The 27,314-nt window shown below is 47.9% G+C and overlaps 1 protein-coding gene across 1 annotated transcript; it reads right to left on the reverse strand.

Annotated features, from left to right (window-relative positions):
* Nucleotides 1–7,525: 7,525 nt before the first annotated feature.
* On the reverse strand, nt 7,526–27,254 carry Tmem217 (transmembrane protein 217). Its single transcript, XM_045157591.1, has 2 exons — nt 27,196–27,254; nt 7,526–8,231 (listed from the first exon to the last, which is right to left on the reverse strand). The coding sequence occupies exon 2, from the start codon at nt 8,221–8,223 to the stop codon at nt 7,660–7,662; it is 564 nt and encodes a 187-aa protein (XP_045013526.1). The 5' UTR covers nt 8,224–8,231; nt 27,196–27,254; the 3' UTR covers nt 7,526–7,659.
* Nucleotides 27,255–27,314: the final 60 nt, after the last annotated feature.

Genomic DNA, 27,314 nt, shown 5'->3' on the forward strand with positions numbered 1-27,314 from the left:
TAATCCCAGCACACTGGAGGCAGAGGTAGAAGGATCGCCAGGAGTTCGAGACCACCCTGAGACTACAGAGTGAATTACAGGTCAGCCTGAGCTTAAGTCAGATCCTACCTCGAAAAATAATAATAGCTGGGTGTGGCGGCGCATGCCTAATTTAATCCCAGCACTCGCGAGGCAGAGGTAGGAGGATTGCAGTGAGTTCGAGGCCAGCCTGAGACTCCATAGTGAATTCCAGGTGAGCCTGGGCTACAGCAAGACCCTACCTCAAAAAAAAAAAAAAAAAAAAAACCAAGAAAAAAATGCGGGTGGGTTGGGGGAGGCTGGCGAGTTGGCTTAGCTGTTAAGGCACTTGCCTGTGAAGCCAAAAGACCCAGGTTTGGTTCCTCAGGACCCACGAAAGCCAGATGCACAAGGTGGCCCACGCGCCTGGAGTGGGTTTACAGTGGCTGAAGGCCCTGGGGTGCCTTTCTTTCTTTCTCTCTTTCTCTGCCTCTCTCTCTGTCTCTCACGCAATGAAAGAATAAAATAAAGTAAGAAAGCAAGACCTGGGTCCAGGACGGGTGTGGGGGGGATCTGGGAACGTGCTGGCAGAGGCTGCGGGTTCCAAACCGTTGCTGCTGGCTCTCGGGATCCAGGCTGAGGTCGGGTCCTGCTGGGTTGGGGTCCCGGTGGGTTGGGTCGGGCCTGGGGGGGGGGTCCCCTACACACGCCGCTAGAAAGGGAGGCTCCGGGGGAGGGTTGGGGGAGCCGTGGATCTGATACTTGTTGGCACTGCAGCGAGGAAAGCGCGCATCACCCGGCTTTGCCCGTCCATGCTGGCAAGGGAGAGTGGCCAAACTGCTGAGCCGGTCAGTCCTCCAGAAGGGAGGCGGCTGTGTCCTTCATCCCCGGGCCCCTGCCACAGCCTCCCCAAGCCGGGGAAGTTCCTTAAGCAAGCAACCTTGCCAGACTTTGAATTTCTGATCTTAAACAATAACGATTTAAAAAAATATATTTATTTACTATTTATTTATGCTCCACCTTGTGCATCTGGTTTACATGGGTCCTAGGGAATAGAACCTGGGTCCTTTGGCTTTCTCAGCAAGTGCCTTAACTGCTAAGCCATGTCTCCAGCCCTGGATAAGGATTTTCTAAAAAAGTATTTTATTTTTATTTCTTCATTTGAGAGAGACAGAGAAAAGGGTAAAGAGAGAGAATGGGTGAACCTCTAGCCACTGCAAAGGAACTCCAGACACATGCCTCACCTTGCACATCTGGCTTATGTGGGTCCTGGGGAGTCAAACCTGGGTGCTTAGGCTTAGCAGGCAAATGTCCTAACTGCTAAACCATCTCTCCAGCCCATGGATAAGGACTTTTTTGCCCCAAGCTTTCAAAGTGAATTTTAGGGCTGGAGGGATGGCTTAGCAGCTAAGGCGTTTGCCTGCAAAGCCAAAGGATCCTGGCTCAATTCTCCACGATCCACATAAGCCAGATGTACAAGGGGGGACATGCATCTGGAGCTCGTTTGAAGTGGCTGAAGGCCCTGGCACTCCCATTCTCTCTCTGTCTCTCAAATAAATAAATAAAATATATTTAAAAAAATAAAAATAAATTATATAGGGCAGAAGGAATGTCTTAGTGGTTAAGGTGTTTGCCTGCAGAGCCAAAGGACCCAGGTTCAATTCCCCAGGACCAATATAAGCCAGATGCACAAGGGGACTCACACATCTGGAGTTCATTTTCAGTGGCTGGAGGCCCTAGTGTGCCCATTCTCCCTCTGTGTATCTCTCTCTTTCCCTCCACTGTCAAATAAATAAAATATTTTTTTTTAAATAAAATAAAATAGCCAGGCATGGTGGCACACGCCTTTAATACCAGCACTCTGGAGGCAGAGGTAGAAGGATCGCCGTGAATTCAGGGCCACCCTGAGACTACATAGTGAATCCGAGGTCAGCCTAGGCCAGAGTGAGACCCTACCTTGAAAAACAGGATAAAAATAAAATAAATTTTATAGGAGAGAGAGAGAAAGTTGGCTCCAGGGCCTCCAGCCACAGCAGTTGAACGCCAGACGCATTGCGCCCCCTTGTGCACATGTGTGACCTTGCGTGCTTGCATCACTGTGTCTGGCTTACATGGGACTTGGAGAGTCGACGTGAGTCCTTAGGCTTCACGGGCAAGCACCTTAACTGCTAAGCCGTCTTTCCAGCCCTGGATAAAGATTGTTGTAGGGATCAAAACACATTTCAAAACCAGGCTGACCTGGAATTCACTCTGTGGTTTCAGGGTAGCCGCAAACTCACAGTGATCCTTTTACCTCTGCCTCCTAAGTGTGGGATTAAAGGCATGTGCCACCATGCCTGGATAAAGTGACTTTGTTTGTTTGTTGTTTGTTTGTTTCGAGGTAGGGTCTCACTCCAGCTCAGGCTGACCTGGAATTCACTATGTAGCCTCAGGGTGGCCTCGAACTCATGATGATCCTCCTACCTCTGCCTTCATAGTGCTGGGAACAAAGGCGTGCGCCACCACGCACAGCTAAAGTGACTTGTTTGTGGCCCCGGGAATTAAAACTAGGGTCTTGTGGTAATTGGAATGTATGTCCCCCAAAGACTCAGGTGTTACTAAAATTGAAGCTGCAGGGCTAGAGTGGCGGCTCAGTGGTTAGAGCACTTATCTGCAATGCCTAAGGACCTGAGTTCACTTTCCCCAGTACTCATGTAAAGCCAAATACACAAGGTGGCTCATGTATCTTGAGTTTATTTTAAAAAAAATAATTGAAGCTGGGTGTAGTGGCACATGCCTTTAATCCCCGCACTGGGGAGGTAGAGGTGGGAGGATCACCATGAGTTAAAGGCCACCCTGAGACTATAAAGTGAATTCCAGGTCAGCCTGGGCTAGAGTGAGACCCTGCCTCAAAAAAAAAAAAAAAAAAAAAAAAAAATTGAGAGACTTTCCCATGGAGCTGACAGCCGTGGTGCAGTGAGCTCCAGAGATGTGGCCTCCATTGTCACCTAGGCCTTTGAGTGGAAGCAGCTATGGGGGGGGGGTGGGAGGGTTCGTCCTCCAGAATGGGAGAGGCCCTGTCCTGGTGAGGCTGCGTGTGAGTCATCCGTTCTCCTGTAAGCAAGCCCTCACCCTGCTTTGTAAGTAACCCCAATAAACTCATTCGGTTACCAAAAAAAAAAAAAAAAAAAAAAAATTGAGGGCTGGGGGATGGCTTAGCAGTTAAGACACTTGCCTGCAAAGCTGAAGGACCCAGGTTTGATTCCCTAGTACCCACGTAAGCCAGATGCACAAGCTAGCGCATGCATCTGGAGTTCATTTGCAGTGGCTGGAGGCCTTGCTGTACCCATTCTCTCTCTGCCTCTTTCTCTCAAATAAATAAAAGTAAATTATTTTTTAAAGGGGGGATGGAGAGATGGCTTAGCAGTTAAGGTGTTTGCTTGCGAAGCATAAGGACCCAGGTTCAATTACCTAGTACACAAGTAAGCTGGATGCCCAAGGTGGCACATGCATCTGGAGTTTGTCTGCATTGGCTGGAGGCCCTAGTGCACCCATTCTCCCTCTCTCTCTCTCTCTCTCTCTGCCTCTTTCTGTCTCAAAGAAAACAAATTTTTTTTTTCTTTTTTTTTTTGGTTTTTTGAGGTAGGGTCTCACTCTGGCTCAGGCTGACCTGGAATTCACTATGGAGTCTCAGGGTGGCCTCGAACTCTCAGAGATCCTCCTACCTCTGCCTCCCGAGTGCTGGGATTAAAGGCGTGCGCCACCACACCCAGCAAGAAAACAAATTTTTTAAAATTTTTTGTTTATTTTCATTAATTGAGAGCGACAGACACAGAGAGAGAAAGAGACAGAAAGAAAGAGAGAGAATGGGTGCACCAGGGCCTCCAGCCATTGCAAATGAACTCCAGACGCATGCGCCCCCTTGTGCATCTGGCTAACGTGGGTCCTGGGGAATCAAGCCTCGGACCGAGGTCCTTAGGCTTCACAGGCAAGTGCTTAAACAATAAGCCAACTCTCCAGCCCAAGAAAAAAAAATATTTTAAAATATATATTTTTAAAGGCCTGGCGTGGTGGCACACACCTTTAATCCCAGCACCCATACTCAGGAGGCAGAGGTAGGAGGATCCCCATGAGTTCAAGGTCACCCTGAGACTATGTAGTGAATTCTACATCAGCCTGGGCTAGAGCAAGACCCTACCTTAAAAAAACCATGGACTTTGCAGCTTCTGCCCCTGGCAGGCAGACTCCTGCTACAGGGCGTTGTGTCCCTGGGGGTGGATCTGAATTCCAGCCCAAGGTCTGCAGAGAAGGGCGAGTTCTGGAAAGGGGTCCCTCTTGGAATGGGTTGGAGCTTGCTTACATGTGGTGCTGGCTTTTTGGTTGTGTCTCTGCATGGATCTGTGAGAGGAAGCCAGCCTCTCCCTCCATCAATGGAACGTTCCCTGGATCTGTAGGCCTGAAATAAATCCTGTTCCTCCCGTGCGGTCACCCCAGCAGCGTGAAGCTGGCTCCAGCACACCTTGTGTACGCTAGGCGTGAGCTCTGCCGCCTGTGACCCACGTGCACCACCCTCTCTTTTCATTTTAAAAAATATGTTATTTCTCCCTCCAGACATAAAATGGCTCGATATCCATGACCCCACAGTGCCTGACACTACCTACCCAAGACCATCATAAGAGGAGGGAAAAATCACCACATCAAAATAAAAGAGAGACTGATTGAGATGGGGAGGGGATATGATGGAGAGTGGAGTTTCAAAGGGGAAAGTGGGGGAAGGGAGGGTATTACCATGGGATATTTTTTATAATCATGGAAAATGTTTTAAAAACTTGAGAAAAAATAAGATAAAAAATATTTTATTTATTTATTTATTTATGAGAGGGAGAGAGAGAGAGAGAATGGGCACACCAGGGCCTCTAGCCACTGCTAACTCCAGATGCATGCGGCCCCCTTGTGCATCTGGCTTATGTGGGTCCTGGAGAGTCCAATGGGGATCCTTTGGTTTTGCAGGCAACCACTTCAGCCGCTAAGCCAACTCCTCAGCCCCTCATTTTTTAATTTTATTTATTGTGATTTTTCGAGGTAGGGTCTCACTCTAGCCCAGACTGACTTGGAATTCACTGTGTAGCTTCAGGGTGGCCTCAAACTCAAGGGCGATCCTTTTACCTCAGCTTCCTAAATGCTTGGATTAAAGGTGTGCACCAGGGCTGGAGAGATTTATTTACTTATTTATTTATTTGAGAGGAGGCACCCATTCTCTTTCCCTATCTGCCTCTCTCTCTCAAAAATAAAGATAAAAATATTTTTATATATTTATTTTAAGAGAGAGAGAGAGATTGAGAAAGAAGCAGATAGATAGAATAGGCACACCAGAGCCTCTAGCCACTGCAAAAAAAACTCCAGACGCATGTGCCACTTTGGCTTATGTGGGTATTGGAGAATTGAACCTGGGTCCTTTGGTTTCACAGGCAAGCACCTTAATCACTAAGCCATCTCTCCAGCCCCAATAAGATATTTAAAAAAATTTATCCATGTGTCATACCAAAGCAGAGATCCAGAGGCTTCTAAGCGCTCATCACTGAAGTAGACTTAAAACACACCCACCATGGCAAAGGCAATTTTGTAGAAGAGAAGGAAGATTGTCAGAGCCACAGGCTGGGCTGTCATGCCCAGAGGCATTGCTCCCCCCCTCCCAATATTTGACTGCTGGTCTCACAATACATAACCCACAACCCCATGGGGAAAACCAGCAGCCCCACTCTTCAGGGTCCCCAGTGGAATGGGAGTAGGGACGAGGGAAAGGATGGTACCAACACAGGATGCGTCCATACGAAGTATGTCCGTAATAGAAAAAAAAAAACTGGCCGGTCGTGGTGGCGCATGCCTTTAATCCTGGCACTCGGGAGGCAGAGGTAGGAGGATCGCCGTGAGTTCGAGGCCACCCTGAGACTCCATAGTGAATTCTAGGTCAGTCTGGATTAGAGTGAAACCCTACCTCAAAAAAACAAACAAGGGCTGGAGAGATGGCGTAGCAGTTAAGCGCTTGCCTGTGAAGCCTAAGGACCCTGATTCGAGGCTCGGTTCCCCAGGTCCCACGTTAGCCAGATGCACAAGGGGGCGCACGCATCTGGAGTTTGTTTGCAGTGGCTGGAAGCCCTGGCGCGCCCATTCTCTCTCTCTCTCCCTCTATCTGTCTTTCTCTCTGTCTCTGTCGCTCTCAAATAAATAAATAAAAATTAAAAAAAAAACCAAACAACAACAACAAAAAATTGTCTCATGTGTGTATAGGCACACGTACCCCAGCACATAAGTGCAGATGTGGAGGTCAAAGGACAACTTTCAGGTGACTGTGCTCCACGTTCCTTCTTTTCTTTCTTTTCTTTTTTTGAAGTAGGGTCTCACTCTAGCCCAGGCTGGCCTGGATCCACTAGTCTCAGGGTGGCCTCGAACTCATGACAATCCTCCTGCCTCAGTCTCCTGAGTGCTAGGATTAAAGGTGTGTCATACTGGGCTTTCCACTTTAAGACAAGGTCTCTTGTCATAAAAATGAACTGTCAGGACTGATTGAGATGGGGAAGGGATATGATGGAGAAAGGAATTTCAAAGGGGAGAGTCGGTGGGGGAGGGTATTACCATGGGATATTGTTTATCATCATGGAAAATGTTAATAAAAATTGAGAAAAAAAATGAACTGTTAGGCTGCCCCTGGCTTTTTTTTCTTCTTCAAATTAGGGTCTTGCTCTAGCTCAGGCTGATCTGGAAGTTGCTATGTATCTCAAGCTGGTCTCAAACTCGCAGTGGTCCTCCTGCCTCAGTCTTCGGAGTGCTAAGATTAAAGGAATGCGCTACCACACATGGTTGGTACACCTTATTTATTTATTTATTTACTTACTTATTCATTTCTAAGCAGAGAAGGATAGAAGAGATTCAGATAGAGAGTGTGGACGCGCCAAGGCTTTCAACCTCTGTAAACGAACTCCAGACATATGCGCCACTTTGGGCATCTGGCCTTGTGTGGGCACTGGGAATCAAACTCAGGTTGTTAGGCTTTGCAAACAAGTGCCTTAACTGCTGAGCCATCTCTCCTACCTCAGCCTCCAGAGTGCTGGGATTAAAGGTTTGCACCACCACACCTGACCTACTAACCTTTTTTCTTTCTTTTTTTTTCTGGTCTTTGGATGTAGGGTCTCAGTCTAGTCCAGGCTGACCTGGAATTCACTCTGTAATCTCAAGGCGGTCTCAAACTCATGGTGATCCTTCTTCTACTTCTGCTTCCTCAGTCCTGGGATTCAAGGTATGCCCACATGGGGCTCTACTATACCTTTTTATTTTTTTGGAGGTTGGGTCTCACTCTAGCTCAGCCTGACCTAGAATTCACTACGTAGCCTCAGGGTGGCCTCAAACTCACGGTGATCCTCCTACCTCTGCCTCCGGAGTGCTGCGATTAACGGTTCTACTATACCTTGTGATTAACCAAGTCTTTGGCAATTGTTGGCAAAGGAGGAGGGAAAACTCAATAGAGGAACCGGAGATGGTTTTTTCTTTTTTTTTTATTGGTTTACTATCCAGAACATAATGGAAGGCATCACTGTGCGTTGAAGGCTAAGGAAGAAGACGTAAGGAGTGGCAGGGAACCAAAGCTAAGACTAATTCTGAGAACCTAGGGGAAAGGAAAGGGCGACACTAATCCCAGTGGTGGTGGACGAAGTTCAGAATTCTCGATTTCCGTCGTGGAGCATCCGAGCTCCCTGTAGAAGCCCGCCGGTTGTAGGCAAGTATGTTGCCCTGCTTCTGGCTTTTGTAGATGACGTAGGCATAGGGGACAACGTACAGCATCCAGAAGCAGTGCATGACCGAGCGGGACACCCAGCCAAACCAGCTCATGATTCTCACCTCCTCCATGCACAAGTCATTCTTGGAGATCTCCACCACGAAGTTGGTGAGCTCATAGCAAAAGATCCAGACGGCGTAGACGATGAGGCCCCTGTAGATCTGGGCGTACACGGAATAGAGGAGGAGAAAGCTGGCCAGCATGGTGATGAGAGACTGGAAGAGGACGATCCTAAAACTCCAGCAGATAAAGAACTTGAACATGGTGTCGTTAGGTTTTTGCAGGTTGGTGCAGTTAGCATGGCTCAGATGCTTGTGCTCAAACATGAGGTACATGTGGCTCGAGACGATGGAGAACACCCCTGACAAGGTGGTGCCCATCCTGGCCGTCATCTTGCACCAGCGCTCCTGCTTCATGTGGGCACCTGCAGAGACAAGAAGCCCCCGCAGGAGTTCACTTCCTGCACACGCCGGACGTACCAGGCTTGCCCTGACCCGCCTCAGAAATCACTGGTGGGAGCTGAAAAGATGGCTCAGCAGTTAAGGCTCTTGCCTGCAAAGCCTAGTGGCCTGGGTTCAATTCCCAGCGCCCACTTAAAGCCGGACGCACAATATGGCACATGCGCCTGGAGCTTGTTCTCAGTGGCTAGAGGTCCTGGCACGCCTATTTTCTCTCTCCGTCAGCTTGCAAATAAGTAAAATAGTTAACAACAACAACAACAACAAAAGAAATCACAGAGGGTACGAAAAAGCAGGAAACAGAGCCGGGCATGGTGGCACACCCCTTTAATCTCAGCACTTGGGAGATAGAGGTAAGAGGATCACTGTAAATTTAAGACCAGCCCAAGACTACATAGTGAATTCAGGTCATTCTGAGCTACAGCAAGACCCTACCTTAAAAAAAAAAAAAAAAAAAAAAGTAGCCAGGCGTGGTGGCACATGCCTTTATCCCAGCACTCGGGAGGCAGAGATAGGAGAATAACCGTGAATTCAAGGCCACCCTGAGACCCCATAGTGAATTCCAGGTCAGCCGGGGCTAGAGTGAGACCCTATGTTGAAAAGCCAAGAAAAAAAGGCAAACAAACAAACAAAAAGAAGTGGTCAACAGAGCTGACAGGAGGTTGTTTAAAATTGCCTGGAGCTGGATGTGGTGGCGCACGCCTTTAATCTCAGCCTTTATGAGGCAGAGGTAGGATCACTGTGAGTTCGAGGCCACCCTGCGACTACATAATGAATTCCAGGTCAGCCTGGACTAGAATGAGACCCTACCTCAAAAAAATAAAAATAACTAACTAAATAAAATTGCCTGGAGGAGGGAGCTCCTGGCCTGGAGCTGGTAGCAACGAGCTGGTCCCTCTTCTCCACCCTGTCCTCTTACCAGAACTGCCAGAAGTACCACGCCCTGCCCGGCTTTCTACACTCTCTAGGTGAGACCGTAAGGTGGTTTGAATCAAAAATTTGTGTGTTGGGCTGGAGAGATGGCTTAGCGGTTAAGCGCTTGCCTATGAAGCCTAAGAGCCCCGGTTCGAGGCTGGATTCCCCAGGACCCACGTTAGCCAGATGCACAAGGGGGCGCACGCGTCTAGAGTTCGTTTGCAGTGGCTGGAGGCCCTGTCGCACCCATTCTCTCTCTCTCTCTGCCTCTTTCTTTTTCTCTCCGTCACTCTCAAATAAATAAATAAAAATAAATAAAAAATATTCGTGTGTCTTGAATGCTTGGTCCCACTTAGGCTGCGAAAATCATCCAGATGGGAAGAGATGAAATTGACGAGCACACTGCTGTGAACATCATCTCCATTTTTATGGCTGCAAGTATTTCATTTTATTTTTATTCACTTATTTATTTTTTGTTGTTTTTTTCAGGTAGGGTTTCACTCTTGCCCAGGCTGACCTGGAATTCACTATGGAGTCTCAGGGTGGCCTTGAACTCATGGTAATCCTTCTACCTCTGCCTCCTATGTGCTGGGATTAAAGGCATGCACCACCATGCCCAGTTTATTTTTATTTTTATTTGAGAGCAACAGACAGGTAAAGAGGGAGAGAGAGTGAGAGAATGGGCACGCAAGGGCCTCCAGCCACTGCAAACAAAATCCAGACATATGCGCCCCTTGTGCATCTGGCTTATATGGGTCCTGGGGAATCGAACCTGGGTCCTTTGGCTTTGCAGGTAAATGCCTTAACCACTAAGGCTACAAGTATTTATTTTATTTTATTTTATTTTATTTTTTTGAGGCAAGCCCAACAGACTGGCCTTTTTTGTTGTTGTTGTTCAACGTAGGGTCTCACTCTGGTCCAGGCTGACCTGGAATTAACTATGTAGTCTCAGGCTGGCCTCAAACTCACAGAGATACTCCTACCCTGGCCTTCTAAGCATTAGGATTAAAGATATGTACTAGCATGCCCGGCAATAAAAATGTTTTGAGGGCTGGTGAAATGGCTTAGCGGTTAAGGCATTTGCCTGCAAAGCCTAAGGACGCCAGTTCAATTCCCCAGGACCCATGTAAGCCAGATGCACAAGGGGGAGCACGGGTCTGGAGTTCTTTCTCTCTATCTGCCTCCTTCTCTCAAATAAATAAATAGATAAAATATTTTGGGGGAGGATAGAGAGATGGCTTAGCAGTCAAGCAGTAGCCTGTGAAGCCTAAGGACCCCAGTTCGAGGCTCGGTTCCCCAAGACCCATGTTAGCCAGATGCACAAGGGGGTGCATGCGTCTGGAGTTCATTTGCAGTGGCTGGGACCTGGCGTGCCCATTCTCTCTCTCTATCTGCATCTTTCTTTCTCTCTCTGTTGCTCTCAAATAAATAAATAAATAAATAAATAAATAAATAAATAAATAAATAAATATTTTTAAATGCTCTGAAAAGATAATTAAAAGCAAGTTTCCTTATTAATTTATTTATTGTTTTGGTTTTTCAAGGTAGGGTCTCACTTTAGCTCAAGCTGACCTGAAATTCACTATGACGTCTCAGAGTGGCCTCAAACTCATGGCACTCCTCCTACCCCTGCCTCCCAAATTCTGGGATTAAAGGCGTGTACCCCACTTCTTAACCTAGCTTCTGAGTTGTGTGACACACTGCACTCTAGAAGCCAGTCACACATGCTGTCCCACTTTTTTTGTTGTTTTCTTCGAGGTAGGGTATCATTCTAGTCCAGGCTGACCTAGAACTCACTCTGTAGTCCCAGAGGGGCCTCAAACTCAGGCGATCCTCCTACCTCTGCCTCCCAAGTGCTGGGATTAAAGGTGTGTGCCACCACGCCTGGCTTTCTGTCCCATGTTTGAAGGGTGAGAATTCCAGTCGCTCCTATGTGAGAAGTGTTTGCTAAGGTGTATGAATGTTCATAATCCAACTCCCCACTCAGGCCAGATTGCCCAAGGAAACATAAGTCCACATAACAAGGAAATATTCACCAGTGAACAGAAACCCCCCGCCGTTCCCCCCTACCTCCCCCTTGCTCAGACGGTGGGCCCCGTGTGTACCAGGCCCCGTCATGTCAAAGTCATAAGAATGGTCAGGGGCTGGAGAGATGGCTTAGCGGTTAAGCGCTTGCCAGTGAAGCCTAAGGACCCTGGATTGAGGCTGGATTCCCTGTTACCCACATAAACCAGATGCACAAGGTGGCACATGCATCTGAAGTTCGTTTACAGTGGGTGGAGGGCCTGAATGTCTGACCTCCACACAGGAGCCTACACATACACACCTTTGGCACCTGGGGAACCAAACCCAGGCAATCAGGCTTTACAAATAAATAAATATATACAAGGGGGCTGGAGAGATGGCTTATAGTTAAGGCAGTTGCCTGTTTAACCTAAGGACACAGGTTTGATTCTCCAGTACCCACAAAAACCAGAGGCACAAGATGGCACATGTGGGCTGGAGAGATGGCTTAGCAGTTAAATGCTTGCCTGTGAAGCTTGAGGACCCCGGTTCGAGGCTCGATTCCCCAGGACCCACGTTAGGCAGATGCACAAGGGTGCGCATGCGTCTGGAGTTCGTTTGCAGTGGCTGGAGGCCCTGGCGCGCCCATTCTCTCTCTCTATCTGCCTCTTCCTTTGTCTGTTGCTCTCAAATAAATAAATAAAAATAAACAAAATAAATAAATAAAAATAAGATGGTACATGCATCTGAAGTTCATTTGCAGTGGCTAGAGGCCCTGGTGCCTCCATTCTCCTTCTCTCTCTCTCTCTACCTCTTTCTTTCATATAAATAAATAAAATAAAATAAAATAAATAAGCAGGGGGCTGGAGAGATGGCTTAGCGGTTAAGCGCTTGCCTGTGAAGCCTAAGGACCCCAGTTCGAGTCTCGGTTCCCCAGGTCCCACGTTAGCCAGGTGCACAAGGGGGCGCACGCGTCTGGAGTTCGTTTGCAGAGGCTGGAAGCCCTGGCGCGCCCAATTTCTCTCTCTCCCTCTATCTGTCTTTCTCTCTGTGTCTGTCACTCTCAAATAAATAAATTAAAAAAAAAAAAAAAGAAGCAGGGCATGGTGGTGCACTCCTTTAATCCTAGCACTCTGGAGGCAGAGGGAGGAGGTCTACTGTGAATTTGAGGCCATCCTGAGACTCCATAGTGAATTCCAGGTCAGCCTGAGCTAGAGTGAGACCCTACCTCAAAAAAAAAAAAAAAAGGAATAAAATTGCTGTGAAGATTACTGTCAACACCGCAGTGGTTAGGTGCTGCTATTCTTACTTTATTTATTCTGCAAATTAAAATACTATTTGTTAGGTTCTGTTGAAGGAGCCCTCAGCAGCTTCCCTTTCCCTACTACCTATTTCCTCTGCTTTCCTAATAAAGTCTGCTTTTGTTCAGGATGGCAATAAACCCTGATCTGGGCAAAATATTTGCTTTTCCAGATATTGACTTATATCAAGGATGTCCGTGAGAGACGGTTCCAGCCAGTGAGACAGAGTGGAGACGGCGCTGGGCCACGGCTCAGCAGTTACAGGCCCTTCCTCACAGCGCCTGTCGCCCTGGTGAGCTCCCTGGCACCCACGCCAAGCCGCATGCACAAAGTGGCACACGTGTCTGGAGTTCTTTTGCAATGGAAAGAGGCCCTGGAGTGCCCACTCTCTTCCTCTACTTAAGTAAATTTTTAAAAAACATTTAAAAATTTTTTTTGTTTTATTTTTTATTTATTTGAGAGTGACAGAGAGAGAGAAGGAGACAGAGAGAGAGAGAGAGAGAGAATGGGCATGCCGGGGCCTCCAGCCACTGCAAATGAACTCCAGATGCGTGCGCCCCCTTGTGCACCTGGCTAACGTGGGTCCTGGGGAATCGAGCCTCGAACTGGGTCCTTAGGCTTCACAGGCAAGTGCTTAACTGCCAAGCCATCTCTCCAGCCCCTAAAAAAACATTTTTAAGTGGGGACTGGCAGGGCTGGTTGGCCCAGGCCTTTCATCCCAGGACTCACTGGGGGTGGGAGGTAGAAGACTAGGGGACTGGAACCCTGGCCTGCAGGCAGCACCATCAACTGCTGACCCTTTCCCCATGCACAATTCCATGTGTGCTGGGATTACAGGCAAGTGCTGCAACATTGGCTCATAAATATATCTGGTTTTTCAAGGTCTTACTGGCCTGGAATTCACTATGTAGTCTCGGGGCAGCCTCGAACTCCTCTGCCTCCAGAGTGCGTCACCACGCCTGGATCATATTTTATTTTAAGATAGGGGCTGGGAAGGTGGTTAAATGTGCTTGCATGCAAAGCCTGAGGGCCCAGGTTCAATTCCCAAGCCACCCACGTAAGCTCGACACAAAAAGTGGCACAGGGGGCTGGAGAGGTGGCTTAGTGGTTAAGGCGTTTGCCTGCAAAGCCAAAGGATCCCAGTTTGATTCCCCAGGACCCACGTAAGCCAGATGCACAAGGGGGCGCATGTGTCCGGAGTTCCTTTACAGTGGCTAGAGGCCCTGGTGCACCCATTCTGTCTCTCTCTCTTCCTTGCTTGCTTGCTCTGCCTCTTTCTCTCAAATAAATAAATAAATAAATAAATAAATAAATAAATAAATAAATAAAAAGTGGCACAAACATCTGGTGTTTCTCTGCAGCAGCCCTGGTGCATGTTAGGTTCAGATAGACAGACGGAGACGTGGCCTCCCTGGGTGCAGGTTCCTGGTTCGGTGCCAGGAAGAGAAGTGGCAGGTGGGCGGGGGAGCGCCGGGCTCCTGTGCAGAGCTTGGAAAGGAAGGGGCAGAGGACAGGAGCCAGAAAGGCAGCGGGCTGCTGTGTCCCTCCCACCGCCCCCCCACCAAGCCAACCCCACTGGCCTAGCAGTTCGAGGCGGCCCAGGCAGACCCCAAGAAATCTCCACAGACCAGCTGGGGAGAGCCGAAGGGGCTCTGAACTGTGGACAAACGGAGAGTTAAGAGGGAACAACAGAACAGGAGAGAGAAAGAAAGAGGGAAAAAGTGCATGCAGCAGGAAGACAGAGAGCGAACAGGCATGCACCTTGGGTCAGGAAGAAGCCAAGGAACAGATAGGAGCACCCGAGGAAGGCCTCACAGAAGCCCCTTTGTGGGGAGGGGGGCTAGGGAGCAGAAGGCAGGCCTTTGAAGTCTCAACTATGAAGTTGGGAACTCTGAGATTCTTACAGTGCGCCCAAATACACACAAACACACACACGTATAAGTAATAACTAGGTTTTCAGGGCTGGAGAGATGGCTTAGCGGTTAAGCGCTTGCCTGTGAAGCCTAAGGACCCCGGTTCGAGGCTTGATTCCCCAGGACCCACGTGAGCCAGATGCACAAGGGGGCGCATGTGTCTGGAGTTCATTTGCAGCGGCTGGAGGCCCTGGCGTGCCCATTCTCTCTGTCTGTTGCTCTTAAATAAGTAAATAAACAAAACATTTTGAAAGATCACTAGATTTTCAGGTGTGGTGGCCCATGCATTTAATCCCAGCTCTTGGGAGGCAGGAGAGCAATCCCATTTGCTGAGGAGCCAGAACCCTGCCTCTCCCTTAGCACCTCCAGTCGGCTCACTCATAGCTAGAGCTGTTTCCAAAGCAAAGGCCCCTTAACCCCACAGAAGCCGGGAATGAGAGGTAATTCTGACTATAAACCACACGCCTGTTGACAAAGTCCTCAGGTCCCACAGCTGTCCCAGAGCCTCCTCCCTCCTCCCGGGGGTAATCCTGTTTCCTCAAGTGTCTTCTCTTCTCCAGGTGGTTCTTCCCTCAAGGCCACCCTGACCCTCACCAACAGGTCACAGTGCCTCGCTGCCGGCCACCCGAGTCCCAGGAGTACCAGGCAGCTCTCCTTCACGTTTGTCTCTGGCCACTGCAAATGAATTCCAGGCACATGTGCCACCTTGTGCATCTGGCTTACATGGGTGCTACAGAATTGAACCTGGGCCCTGAGGCTTCGCACGCAAGTGCCTTAACTGCGCTGTCACATGTGCAGAGGTCAGAGGACAACCTGGAGATTCCTGTCTTTGCCTGCCACCTTCTCCGAGACAGTGTCTTGTTTTGATTTTGGCCCTGCAAACACCAGCCCAGCTGACTCGGGCAGCTTCAGGATTCCCTTGGCGCTGCAGGTGTGTTGGGGGTACAAATGCACACGCTGCTTGCGTCTGCTTTTACCTGGGGTCTGGGGACCCAAACTCCAGTCATCAGGCTTGTGCAGCAAGTAATTTTAGTCTCTAGCCATCTCCCCAGCCCCCCTTTCTTTTGAGACAGGGTCTCATATAGCCTAGTGTGGCTTTGAACTTGCTGTGACCTTGAACTGCTGATTCTCCTGCCCCCCCTAGCTCTCGGGGTTCAGGTGCCCACCTCTGACTCGCTTTATGCTACCATTTGCTGAGAAATGACTGACAGAGTTGGGAGCCAAAGCATCCGTGTGGTGTTGAGGATAAAAGTCCCGGCCTCCCTTGTCCTCAACCTAGTGTCTCAAATGTGGGTGTGACAAGGAGCCATCTCAGGCCAAGTGGAACAGCCTGGACCTTCGAGTTTTATGTGATGGAACGGCAGAGAGAAGGAACACAGCGCTCACACCAGAGAAGACAAGGTTCAGTGATTCTTCCTGTCCTGCTCAAAGCGGCTTCCTCCAGTCCTCTGCCTGCGACGCAGTTTCTTTGACCTGCATGCATGTGTTTTTTTTTTTTTTTTTTTGGTTTTTCCAGGTAGGGTCTCACTCTAGCTCAAGCTAGCTGACCTGGAATTCACTATGGAGTCTCAGGGTGGCCTTGAACTCACGGCGATCCTCCTACCTCTACCTCCCGAGTGCTGGGATTAAAGGCGTGCGCCACCACGGCCGGCTTGTTGTTGTTTCGAGGTAGTCTCCCTCTATCCTCGTCTGACCTGGAATTCACTATGTAGTCTCAGGGTGGCCTCAAACTCACAATGACCTTTGTCTCCCAAGAGCTGGGGTTAAAGGCACCACACCCTTACATTTTGAAAAATATTTTTATTTTTATTTATTTATTTGAGAGAGAGAGAGAGAGAGATACAGAAATAGGCAGTTGGAGAGAAAGAGAATGGGTGCACCAGGGCCTCCAGCCCTGTAAACGAACTCCAGATGCACGTGCCCCCTTGTGCATCTGGCTTACGTGGGTTCTGGGATATCGAATGGAGGTCCTTTGGCTTTGTAGGCAAGCACCTTAACCCCTCAGTCTATTTTTTTTCTTAATTTGAGAGAAAGAGAGGGGGTAGGGATCATGACAGAGCCTCTTGCCACTGCAGAGGGACTCCAGACACACACCACATTGCACAACGCACATCTGGGAAATCAAGTCCTCTCTGTAAGGCTTTGCAAGCGAGTGCCTCTAACTGCCGCGCCTCTTCCCAGTCCTGACCTGCCCCTCCACGTCAGAGTCAAGGCAGGAGACCCGAGCAGAGGTGCAGCGCACAGACTTTCGGAAGCGCTGACGGCGCACGTGCACCCGCTATCTGCTGCCACCCGTGCCACCTGGACGGTCACAAGCCGCTGACCATGCGAGCGTCTCCGTTCTCGTTCTCCTGGGGCGCTGGGCTCCCGCAGGGCTGGGCGGATCACGGGGGGTTCTGGAGAGTCTGCGGTCCGCTGTTTATGGTGGGGCTCATTCATGCGCCCGGGCTCAGCGGGCCCCTGGCTGAGCCAGCACCGCCCCAGCTGGGACAGCTCAGCGCGCCTGGCCCGGTTCCCCTCTCCACGCGCAGCCTGGACGTGCTCTCGTGGCCGAGGGCGGCAGACAGCAAGCCCAGCTACAAAAACCTCTGTTTGCGTAATGTTTTCTGAACGCCCATCGATAGAAGCCACTCAGGACCCATCGTGGAGCCAGAACGGGAGTCCTGAACACAAGAGCTGAGGCCACTGATGAACCAGGCAAGGAGGCCGTGTTCAGAAGAAGTGTTCCTTTTCACTCTAGCTCAGGCTGACCTGGAATTCACTATGGAGTTTTTATATTTTTTAATTTGAGAGAGAGAGAGAGAGAGAGAGAGAGAATGGGCACTCCAGGGCCATTAGCCACTGCAAACAAACTCCAGATGCATGTGCCACCTTGTGCAGCTGGCTTGTGTGGGACCTGGAGAATAGAACCTGGGTCCTTAGGCAAGTGCCTTAACTGCTGAGCCATCTCTCCAGCCCCTCTGCCTCCTCTTCTGTAACAAAGCCTAACAACCAGGGTTTGATTCCCCAGTGCTCATGTAAAGCCAGATGTGGCACAGTGCTGCATGCGTCTAGAATGTGTTTGAAGAGGCTGGAGGCCCTACTGCATTCATTTTCTTTCTTTCTCTCTTTGCTTGCAAATATACATTTTGTGTTTTTTCAAGGTAGGTCTTAGGCTGTCCTCAAACTCACAGCAATCCTCAGGCCTCTGTTTCCTGAGTGCTGGGATTAAAGGTGTGTGCCACCAGGCCTGTCTAGATAATTATTTTTGTTGTTTGTTCAAGGTAGGCTCTCACTCTAGCTCAGGCTGACCTGGAATTCACTGTGTAGTCTCAGGGTGGCCTCGAACTCATGGCGATCCTCCTACTTCTGCCTCCCGAGCGCTAGGATTAAAGGTGCATGCCACCACGCCTGGCAACTAGATACAATATTAAAAAAAGAAAGAAAAGAAGGGGGCTGGAGAGATGGCCTAGTGATTACAGCACTTGCCTCTGCAAAGCCTAAGGACACAAGTTTGATTCCCCAGGACCCACGTAAATGGAGGTGCGTGCATCTGCAGTTCATTTGCAGTGGCTGAAGGCCCTGGCATGCCCATTCTCTCCCTACCCCCCTCTCTCTTAAATAAATAAAATTTTTTTTATAATTTTTTTAAATTTTTTATTTATTTATTTGAGAGTGACAGACAGAGAGAGAAAGACAGATAGATGGAGAGGGAGAGAATGGGCGCGCCAGGGCTTCCAGCCTCTGCAAACGAACTCCAGACGCGTGCGCCCCCTTGTGCATCTGGCTAACGTGGGACCTGGGGAACCGAGCCTCGAACCGTGGTCCTTAGGCTTCACAGGCAAGCGCTTAACCGCTAAGCCATCTCTCCAGCCCAATAAAATTTAAAAATAAAAAAAGAAGAGGGGGCAGAAAGAATCTAAGAGCCAGAGGATGGGAAGGAGGGCTGTGGAACAACGTTCAGGATATCAAGTGGCCTTTGCTTTCATCCCTTCACAGTGGCTGTCGTTACCTGCCCAAGACCTTTACAATACAGCACTCCATCATGGATGATGGAGGAGGGCAAAGGTAAAATAACTACCTACCTACCTACCTAACTAACTAACTAACTATGACATCAGAGGCTGGGCTTGGTGGCGCATGCCTTTAATCCCAGCACTAGGAAGGCAGGGGTAGGAGGATCACCATGAGTTCGAGGCCACCCTGAGACTCCATAGTGAATTCCAGGTTGGCCTGGGCTAGAGTGAGACTCTACTTTGAAATGGGGTCTCAGGGTGGCCTCGAACTCATGGTGATCCTCCTACCCTTGCCTTCCTAGTACTGGGATTAAAGGCATGTGCCACCATGCCTGGCAAACAAATAATTTAAAAAAAAAAAAAAGTAATTGGAAATGAGAACGAAGGCATATTCACATCACAGAGCAATACATTGCCATTAAGACAAATAGACTAGAACTCCACGTATTAACAGAATGTGGAGGGGAAGCAGGCAGCTGCTGGGGCATATGTGCAGTGTAGTGCTATTTATAAAGTTTCACAACATGACTAGCATGCTGTTTATGCACACACATATGTAGTAAATCTGCAGCATGAGTGAGAATACTGAACCTGGAACTCAGGGATGAAGGTTTCCCATGGAGAAAGGAAAGAGAATGAACTCGGAGCTCAGGAGACTTTAATTGTAAACTAATTTTTTTCTTTAAATATTTTGTTTTTATTTCTATTTATTTGAGACAGAGAAAGAGGGAGAGAGGATGAGTGTGCCAGGGCCGTCAGTCACTGCAAACGTACTCAGACGCATGCGCCCCCTTGTGCATCTGGCTTACGTGGGTCCTGGGGAATTGAACTTGGGTCCTTTGGCTTTGCAGGCAAGCGCCTTCACTGCTAAGCCATTTCTCCAGCCCCCTAATCATTTTCTTATATGCTACAGGTTTTTAAATACTGCCTGGGTTGGCCAAACATCAACTGTGGGCCAAATCTGGTGTGTTCTTTTTGTATAGCCTATGAGAAAAAATACCTTGTAAGGCAGGGAGTGATGGCACACGCCTTTAATCCAGCACTACTCAGGAGGCAGGGGGAGGAGGATTGCCTGTGCTTTCGAGGCCGCCCTGAGACTACATAGTGAATTTTCAGTCAGCCAGAGCTAGAATGAGACATTACCTTGAAAAACAAAAAACAAACCAACAAAAAAGCTTTTTACATCCCCCCGACCCAAGGGTTTCACTGTAGTCCCAGGTTGGCCTCATAGCAATCCTACCTCTGATTCCTGGGTGCTGGGATTTAAGGCGTGTGCCCAGTTCTTTTAATTTTTTTTGTTTTTTGAGTTAGGATCTCACTCTAGCCCAGGCTGACCTGGAATTTTCTATGTAGTCTCCGGGTGGCCTCGAACTCACAACAATCCTTCTACCTCTGCCTCCCAATTGCTGGGATTAAAGGTGTGCACCACCACACCCGGCTCTCTTCACTTTTTGTTTGTTTGCTTGTTTTTGAGGTAGGGTCTCATTCTAGCTCAGGCTAACCTGGAATTCACTATATAGTCCAGGCTGGTCTTGAACTCACATGATCTTCCTACCTCTGCCTCCCAAGTGCTGGGAATAAACATGTGTGCCATCATGCTAGGCTTTTTTTTTTTTTTTTAACATCTATTTTTATTTCATTTATTTATTTATTTTTGGTGTTTCAAGGTAGGGTCTTGTTCTAGTCCAGGCTGACCTGGAATTCACTTGGTAGTCTCAGGGTGGTATTGAACTCATGGCGATTCTCCTACCTCTGCCTCCTACGTGCTGGGATTAAAGGTGTGAGCCACCACACCTGGCTTTATTTTTATTTATTTTTTAATTTCTTGTTTTTCTGAGGTAGGGTCTTACTCTGGTCCCGGCTGACCTGGAATCAACTATGTAGTCTCAGGATGGCCTTGAACTCACAGTGATCCACCTACCTCTGCCTCCCAAGTGCTGGGATTAAAGGCATGTGCCACCATACCAGGCTTTATTTTTATTTTTCAGAGAGAGACAGAGAGAGGAAGAAAGAGGAGGAGGAGGAGGAGAGAGAGAGAGAGAGAGAGAGAATGGGCACTCCAGGGCTTTCAGCAGTGTGAATGAACTCCAGACGCATGCGCCCCCTTGTGTGCATGTGAGACATTGCACACTTGCATTACTTTTTGCGTCTGGCTATCTGTGGGACCCGGAGATTCAAACAAGCGTTCTTAGGCTTAATAGGCAAGCGGCTGTTAAGCCATCTCTCCTGTCCTCTTTTTGCATTTTTTAAGGATTGAGAAATTGAGAGTCCATCTTGTGACATGTGAAATGAGGGCTGGTTTGCAGAGCTTTGCTGGACCACGGCCACGCTGCTCACCTGTCTGAGGTCTCGGCTGCTTCACGCCACAGAGGCAAAGCTTGAACAATTACAATCTGGCCCTTATAGAAAACATGGCTAACCCCTGGCTCACTGGATGAATTGTGTGTGTGTGTGTGTGTGTGCATGTAAGAAGTATGGTATGTATACAGTACATGTGCCATGGTGTGCATGTGGGGGTCTGAAGACAAACTTGGGGCGCTGTCTTCATCTTTCAATCTTTCAACTTGTTTTAGACAGGGCATCATTTTTATTTTTCTTTTATGGTTTAGACACTTTATTAGATTAAGAGAAGGAAAAAGAAAATGCAGAGAGCTCCTGCCACGTGGAGAGTAGAGAGCCCATGTTGGAGTGTCTCCTCCCGTCTTGGCCCAACAAGGGAAATTCACCAGCGCCTCAAAGTTCATGAGCCAGCCAAGAGACAGCCTGTCCCCTGGTATGCATCTATTTATAACTTCTCACTTCTTTTCTCTGTTACAAATGCCAGATAGCTGAACCCCATATTGATGGCAGTCTCCTAACTCCGCCTCCCGCTGCCATGGGCATGTTGGGATCACAGATTTGCCAGATACTTGCATCCAGCTTTATGTGGGTTTGGGGATCTGACAACAAGCAACAAGCACTTTAACCACTGAGCCATCTCCCCAGCTCAATATATTTTATAATATTGAAAAGCATAGTAGGGCTGGAGAGATGGCTTAGTGGTGAAGGCACTTGCCTACAAAGCCTAAGGACCCCGGTTCAACTCCCCAGAACCCATGTAAGCCATATGCACATGATGGTTCATGTGTCTGGAGTTCATTTGCAATGGCTCTCTCATAAATAAAAATACAATAAAATAAATAAAGAGACTAATGGCTTCTATTTAATTTAAAAATCAAATAGAAAATAAAATCACATATTTTTTTGAGCTGGGCGTGGTGGTGGTGGCACACACTTTTAATCTCAGCACTTTAGAGACAGAGGTAGGAGGATCGCCATGAGTTTGAGGCCACCCTGAGACTATACAGTGTATTCCAGGTCAGCCTGGGCTACAATGAGACCCTATTTTGTAAAAACAAACAAACAAACAAACAAGTCTTGTTTATATTTGAGAGAGAGAGAGAGAGAGAGGGAGAGAGAGAGAGCGCAAATGGGTAGGGCCAGGGCTTTCAGCTATTGCAAACGAACTCCAGACGCATTTGCCACCTTGCACATCTGGCTTACATGGGTCCTGGGGAATCAAACCTGGGTCCTTAGGCTTTGCAGGCAAGAGCCTTAACCACTAAGCCATCTCTCCAGCCCTGCTTTAACTTTTTTTATTGACAATTTTCATAAATATTGTTGGAAGATCCTAGGTCCCTCATTTTCTGCATGGGTCTCACTTGGGTTAGTAATTCCTTACACGCCTTCACTTTTTGGTAGAAAAGTATATTGTGTGGTATTTCACCTCTTTTTTCCCCCAGGTTTCTTTGGTGAGGCTCCCTATTTCACCATCTTAACCAGAAGTCCTTAATTTTAAATATCTAATAGCTTTAAGAGCAGGCAGGACATGCCAAAGCCCTGGAGACAATTCTTATCAACAAATGAGACACAGTACCTGGAAGTGGTTTCACTAAAAAGCCACTAAAGCAAAATAGAGTCCTGGCATCTGTTAGGACATCATGAGAAGCGTCCCTAAAGTTAATTTGGTAGCCCTGGGAATTAAGTGAGTTTCTATCTGAAGCTTTTCTTTCTTTCTTTTTTTTTTTTTTAAACAATGTGCTGTGTTTGTGTGTATGCTTGTGTGAATATGTGTGGTATGTGTGGGGGTGTATGCTTGCTATTGTGTGGGTGCGTGGAGGATCACCTCGGAGTGCTTAGTCTCTCTGCCTACCTTGCTTGAGACAAGGACTCTCTTGTGTCCCACACTCTTCCGCTTACCGCTGTGCCTGCTGGCTTCAGGATTCTCCCAGCTCCATTTCCCATTGACACAGGCTCCTTGGAATTACAGACTCACGTACCACTTTGCATGCCACTTTATGTGGGTGGCTTGCAAACTTGAACCCAGGCCAGCAGGCTTTGCAAGCAAGTGTCTTTAACTTCAGTGCCATCTCCTAACCGCGCCCCCCCCCCCCCGTGCTTTTCTTCAAAAGAAATTCTTGGATGCCTGGCATGGTGGCACACGCCTTTAATCCCAGCATTTGGGAGGCAGAAGTAGGGGGATCACCATGAGTTCGAGGCCACCCTGAGACTACAGAGTGAATTCCAGGTCAGCCTGGGCTAGAGTGAGACCCTACCTTGAAAAACTCCCCATTAAAAAGAAAGAAAGAAAAATAAATCATTCTTGGGCTAGAGAGATGGCTTACCAGTCAAGGCACTTGCCTGTGAAGCCTAAGGAACCAGGTTCAATTCCCCAGAACCCTCATAAGCCAGCTGCACATGGTGGTGGATGTATCTGGAGTATGTTTGCAGTGGCTAGAGGCTCTGGTGTGCTTATTCTCCCCCCGCCTTTTTTTTTTCTCTGTCTTCTCCCTCTCTTTCACTCAAATGAATAAATAAACAACAGTCTTTAAAAACAAAATAAATTATTGGAGGCTGGAGAGATAACACAATGGTTAAGGTGATTGCTGGCAAAGCCATAGGACCCAGGTTCAATAGCCCAGTACCCACGGAAAGCCGGATGCACTAGGTGGTGGATAGGTCTGGAGTTATTTGCAGTGGCTGAAAGCTCTGGTGCATCTATTCTCTCTCCCTCTATCTGCCTCTTTTTCTCTCAAATAAGTCAATAATAATAATAATTATTATTATTAATATTATTAGTTTCTCAAGGTATGGCTTCACTCTAGCTCAGGCTGACCTGGAATTTACTCTGTAGTCTTAGGGTAGCCTCATACTCATGGTGATCCTCCTACCTCTGCCTCCCTAGTGCTGAGATTAAAGGTGTGTGCCACCACATCTGGCTATAAATATATTTCTAATATATGTATTTGAGAGAGAGAGAGAGACAAAAGGAGAGAGAGAGAGAGAGAGAATGGGCATGCCAGGGCCTTCAGTCACTGCAAACAAACTCCAGATGCACACGCCTCCTTGTGCATCTGGCTTACATGGGACCTGGGGAATTGAACCTGGGTCCTTTGGCTTTGTAGGCAAGTGCCTTAACTGCTAAATATCTTCTCCATCCCTAAATATTTTTTAAAAAAATATTCTTGGTGCTGGAAAGATAGGTTACTGGTTAAAGCACATGCCTGCAAAACCTAAGGACCTAGGTTCAATTCCCTAGGTCCCACGTAAGCCAGATGCACAAGGAGGAGCATGCATCTGGAGTTTGTTTGCAGTGACTGGGAGGCCCTGGCATGCCCATTCTCTCTCTCTCTCTCTCTCTCTCTCTCTCCCTCTCTAATAAATAAATTTTAAAAAATAAATCTTAAAAAAAAATTCTTGCTGAGAGTGCTGGTGCATGCCTTTAATCCCAGCAATCGGGAGGCAGAGGTAGGAGGATTGCCATGAGTTCGAGGCCACCCTGAGACTACATACTGAATTCCAGGTGAACCTGGGCTACAGCAAGACCCTACCTAGAAAAAACAAAAAAGAAATTCTTGGATGGGGCAAGGGAGATGACTCAGTAAGTAAAGCAAGCTTGAGGGTCTGAGTGCGGATCCCAGATCTTACATAAGTGCTGGGTGGTATGTGGTGACCTGCCTGTTGGGAGGCAGAGACAGGCAATCTCTGGACAAGCTGGCTAAGCAGACTAGCAGAACTGGCGAGCTCTGGGTTCCAGTGAAAGACCCTGTCTCAATAAACGGGAGCTACGGAGGAAGAAATCTGACATCAACCCCTGGAGTCCACATGCATGTGCACATATGTGCTCCTGCACACACGAGTCCCCCATACACAAACGTGCACAGGAACACACACACACACACACACACATTTTTGGCTGGAAAACTGGTTTAAATGTACAAAATGAAGAACAGGAATAACAGGGCTTCTCTGAATTGAATGTATCAAACACATGTCCCTTGTGAATCAGTGTTATTTAACATTTTATAATGATTTTTTTTAAAAAGGATACTTCGAGACATTTCTAGGTACACAAATTATACTTTCCTTTCTAGATAGTAAATGTCAAGTCAATGGGGACCGTCTCAGCCCGCTGTGGCGGTGCTCACCTATAATCCCCGCAGTTTGTGGATAGCAGGAGGATACCTAGGTAAAGCCAGATACATTAAGTGCTGCATGCATCTGAAGGTCATTTGCAGTGAGAAGAGACCCTGGCACACCCATTCTCTCTCTTCCTCTCTCAAATCAATCAATAACATCTAGCTGGGAGTGGCGGTGCACAACTTTAATCCCAGAACTCTGGAGGCAGAGGCAAGAGGATCACCGTGAGTTGGAGATCACCCTGAGACTACATAGAGAAATCCAAATCAGCCTGGGCTAGGACTAAAAATATTTTTATTTATTTATTTGCAAGCAGAGAGAGAGAGAGAGAGAGAGAGAGAGAGAGAGAAAGGGAGGGAGGGAGGGAGGAAAGAGCAAGATTCATGCACCTCTTTGTATATCTGGCTTTACATGGGTACTGGGGAACTGAACCCAGGTGGTTAGGCTTTGCAAGCTGCCTTAACCTTTCAGCCATCTCTCCAGCCTCAGTATTTTTTTTGTAATTTTTTTTTTTATGAGAGAGAGAGAATTGGCGTGCCAGAGCCTCTAGCCACTGCAATTGAATTCCAGACACATGTGCCAGTTTGCACACTTGTGCAACTGTATGCTTGTGCCACCTTGTGCATCTAGTTTGTGTGGGATCTGGAGAGTCCAAACATAGGTCCTTAGGCTTCGCAGGCAAGCACCTTAACTGCTAAGCCATCTCTCCAGCCCCCAGTAATTTTCTTAAAGATCATTTATTTATTTTAAGAGAGAGAAAGAGGCAGACAGAGAGAGGAAAAGAGAAAGAGGGAGAGACTGAGAGAGAGAATGGATGCACCAGGACCTCTAGCCACTGCAAAGAAGTCCAGCCATATGCACCCATTGCATATCTGGCTTATGTGGGTCCTGCAGAATTGAACCTGGGTCCTTTGGCTTTGCCAACAAGCGCCTTAATCCCTAAGCCATCTCTCCAGCTCCCCAGTATCTTTTTGTTTTGTTTTTGAAGTAAAGTCTCGCTCCAGCCAGGCTGACCTGGAATTCACTATGTACTCTTAGGGTGGCCTCGAACTTACAGTGCTCCTCCTACCTCTGCCTCCCAAGTGCAGTGCTGGAATTAAAGGTGTGCACCACTATGTCTGGCCAATATTATTTTTTTATAAAGGCATGCATCTTTTTTTTTTTTTTTTTAACAGAAGTGCTTTGAGAGCGACAGAGAGAGAAAGAAAGAGGCAGATAGATAAGAGAGAGAATGGGCATGCCATGGCCTCCAGCCACTGCAAATGAACTCCAGATGCATGTGCCACCTTGTGCATCTGGCTTACATGGAGCCTGGGCAATCAAGCCTCGAACTGGGGTCCTTAGGCTTCACAGGCAAGCACTCAACTACTAAGCCATCTCTCCAGCCCAGTATTATTATTATTATTATTATTTTTATTTTTAAAGGAGAATTGCTGTGAGTTTGAGGCCAGCCTGAGACTACATAGTGAATTCCAGGTCAATCTGGGCTAGAGTAAGACCCTACCTCGAAAAACCAAAAAATAAAAATAAAAATAAAATAAAATAAAATAAAACCAAAAGATTTCTCCAGTATGTGGAAGGTCGGTGGAGGGTGGGGGGGGGGGCGATAACGGCATGGATTATGGGGCAACAAGCCCACATTCACAGTCCTTTGTCGGGGACAAAACCTGCTCTTAACTAGTGAATATTTTCTGCCATCCCCCAAGTCATCCCTACAATACAACCACAGAAGCTCAGGAAAGAATCATTGCTCGCTAAGTCAGCATTGTCCACTCATCATCAGAAAGCAAGAGTAAGGACAGGGATTACATCACTTGAATTTCACCCACAGCACAAATCCTTTTATAATGCTAACGGAAGAGAGGGAGGTTCTGATAAGCCAACTGTTATGTCTCTAACTGCTACCAACCCTGGGCAGTGCCATATGAACCTTCTTCTTTTTTTTTTTTTTTTTGAGGTAGGGTTTTCACCCTAGCCCAGGCTGACCTGGGATTCACTATGTAGTCTCAGGGTGTCCTTGAACTCACAGCGATCCTCCTACCTCTGCTGGGATTAAAGGCGTGCGCCACCACTCCAGGCCGGGAATTTAAAAAAAAAAAAAAATTAGGATATAAACGGATAAGGGAAGGGGAGACCCATACATACAGCATGCCATTTAGCTGGGAAGTATTAAAAATGGTTCACAACCATCACAGAGGCCCTTCAGGTCAGAGACGTTTGTATATAAATATGCTAGGGTCTATCCTTCACACCCCCTCCCAAAAGAAAACATTACACTCAGGAACCTCATCTCCCTCCAAAAACAGTCTCCTTTCCTTCTTCCCGAGGGATCTCCTTTTTTACCTTTTTTTCCTCCTTTTCCCCACTCCGGTAGGTAGGAACTTTCGGCCCCGCCTCCTCGATCTCCCAGGCTCCGCCTCCCCGGCCCACCTGTGCGCCCAGCTCCTGACGTCGCCGTCGGG

This window comes from Jaculus jaculus, chromosome 8, assembly GCF_020740685.1.
Source record: "Jaculus jaculus isolate mJacJac1 chromosome 8, mJacJac1.mat.Y.cur, whole genome shotgun sequence".
NCBI classification, from domain to species: domain Eukaryota; kingdom Metazoa; phylum Chordata; class Mammalia; order Rodentia; family Dipodidae; genus Jaculus; species Jaculus jaculus.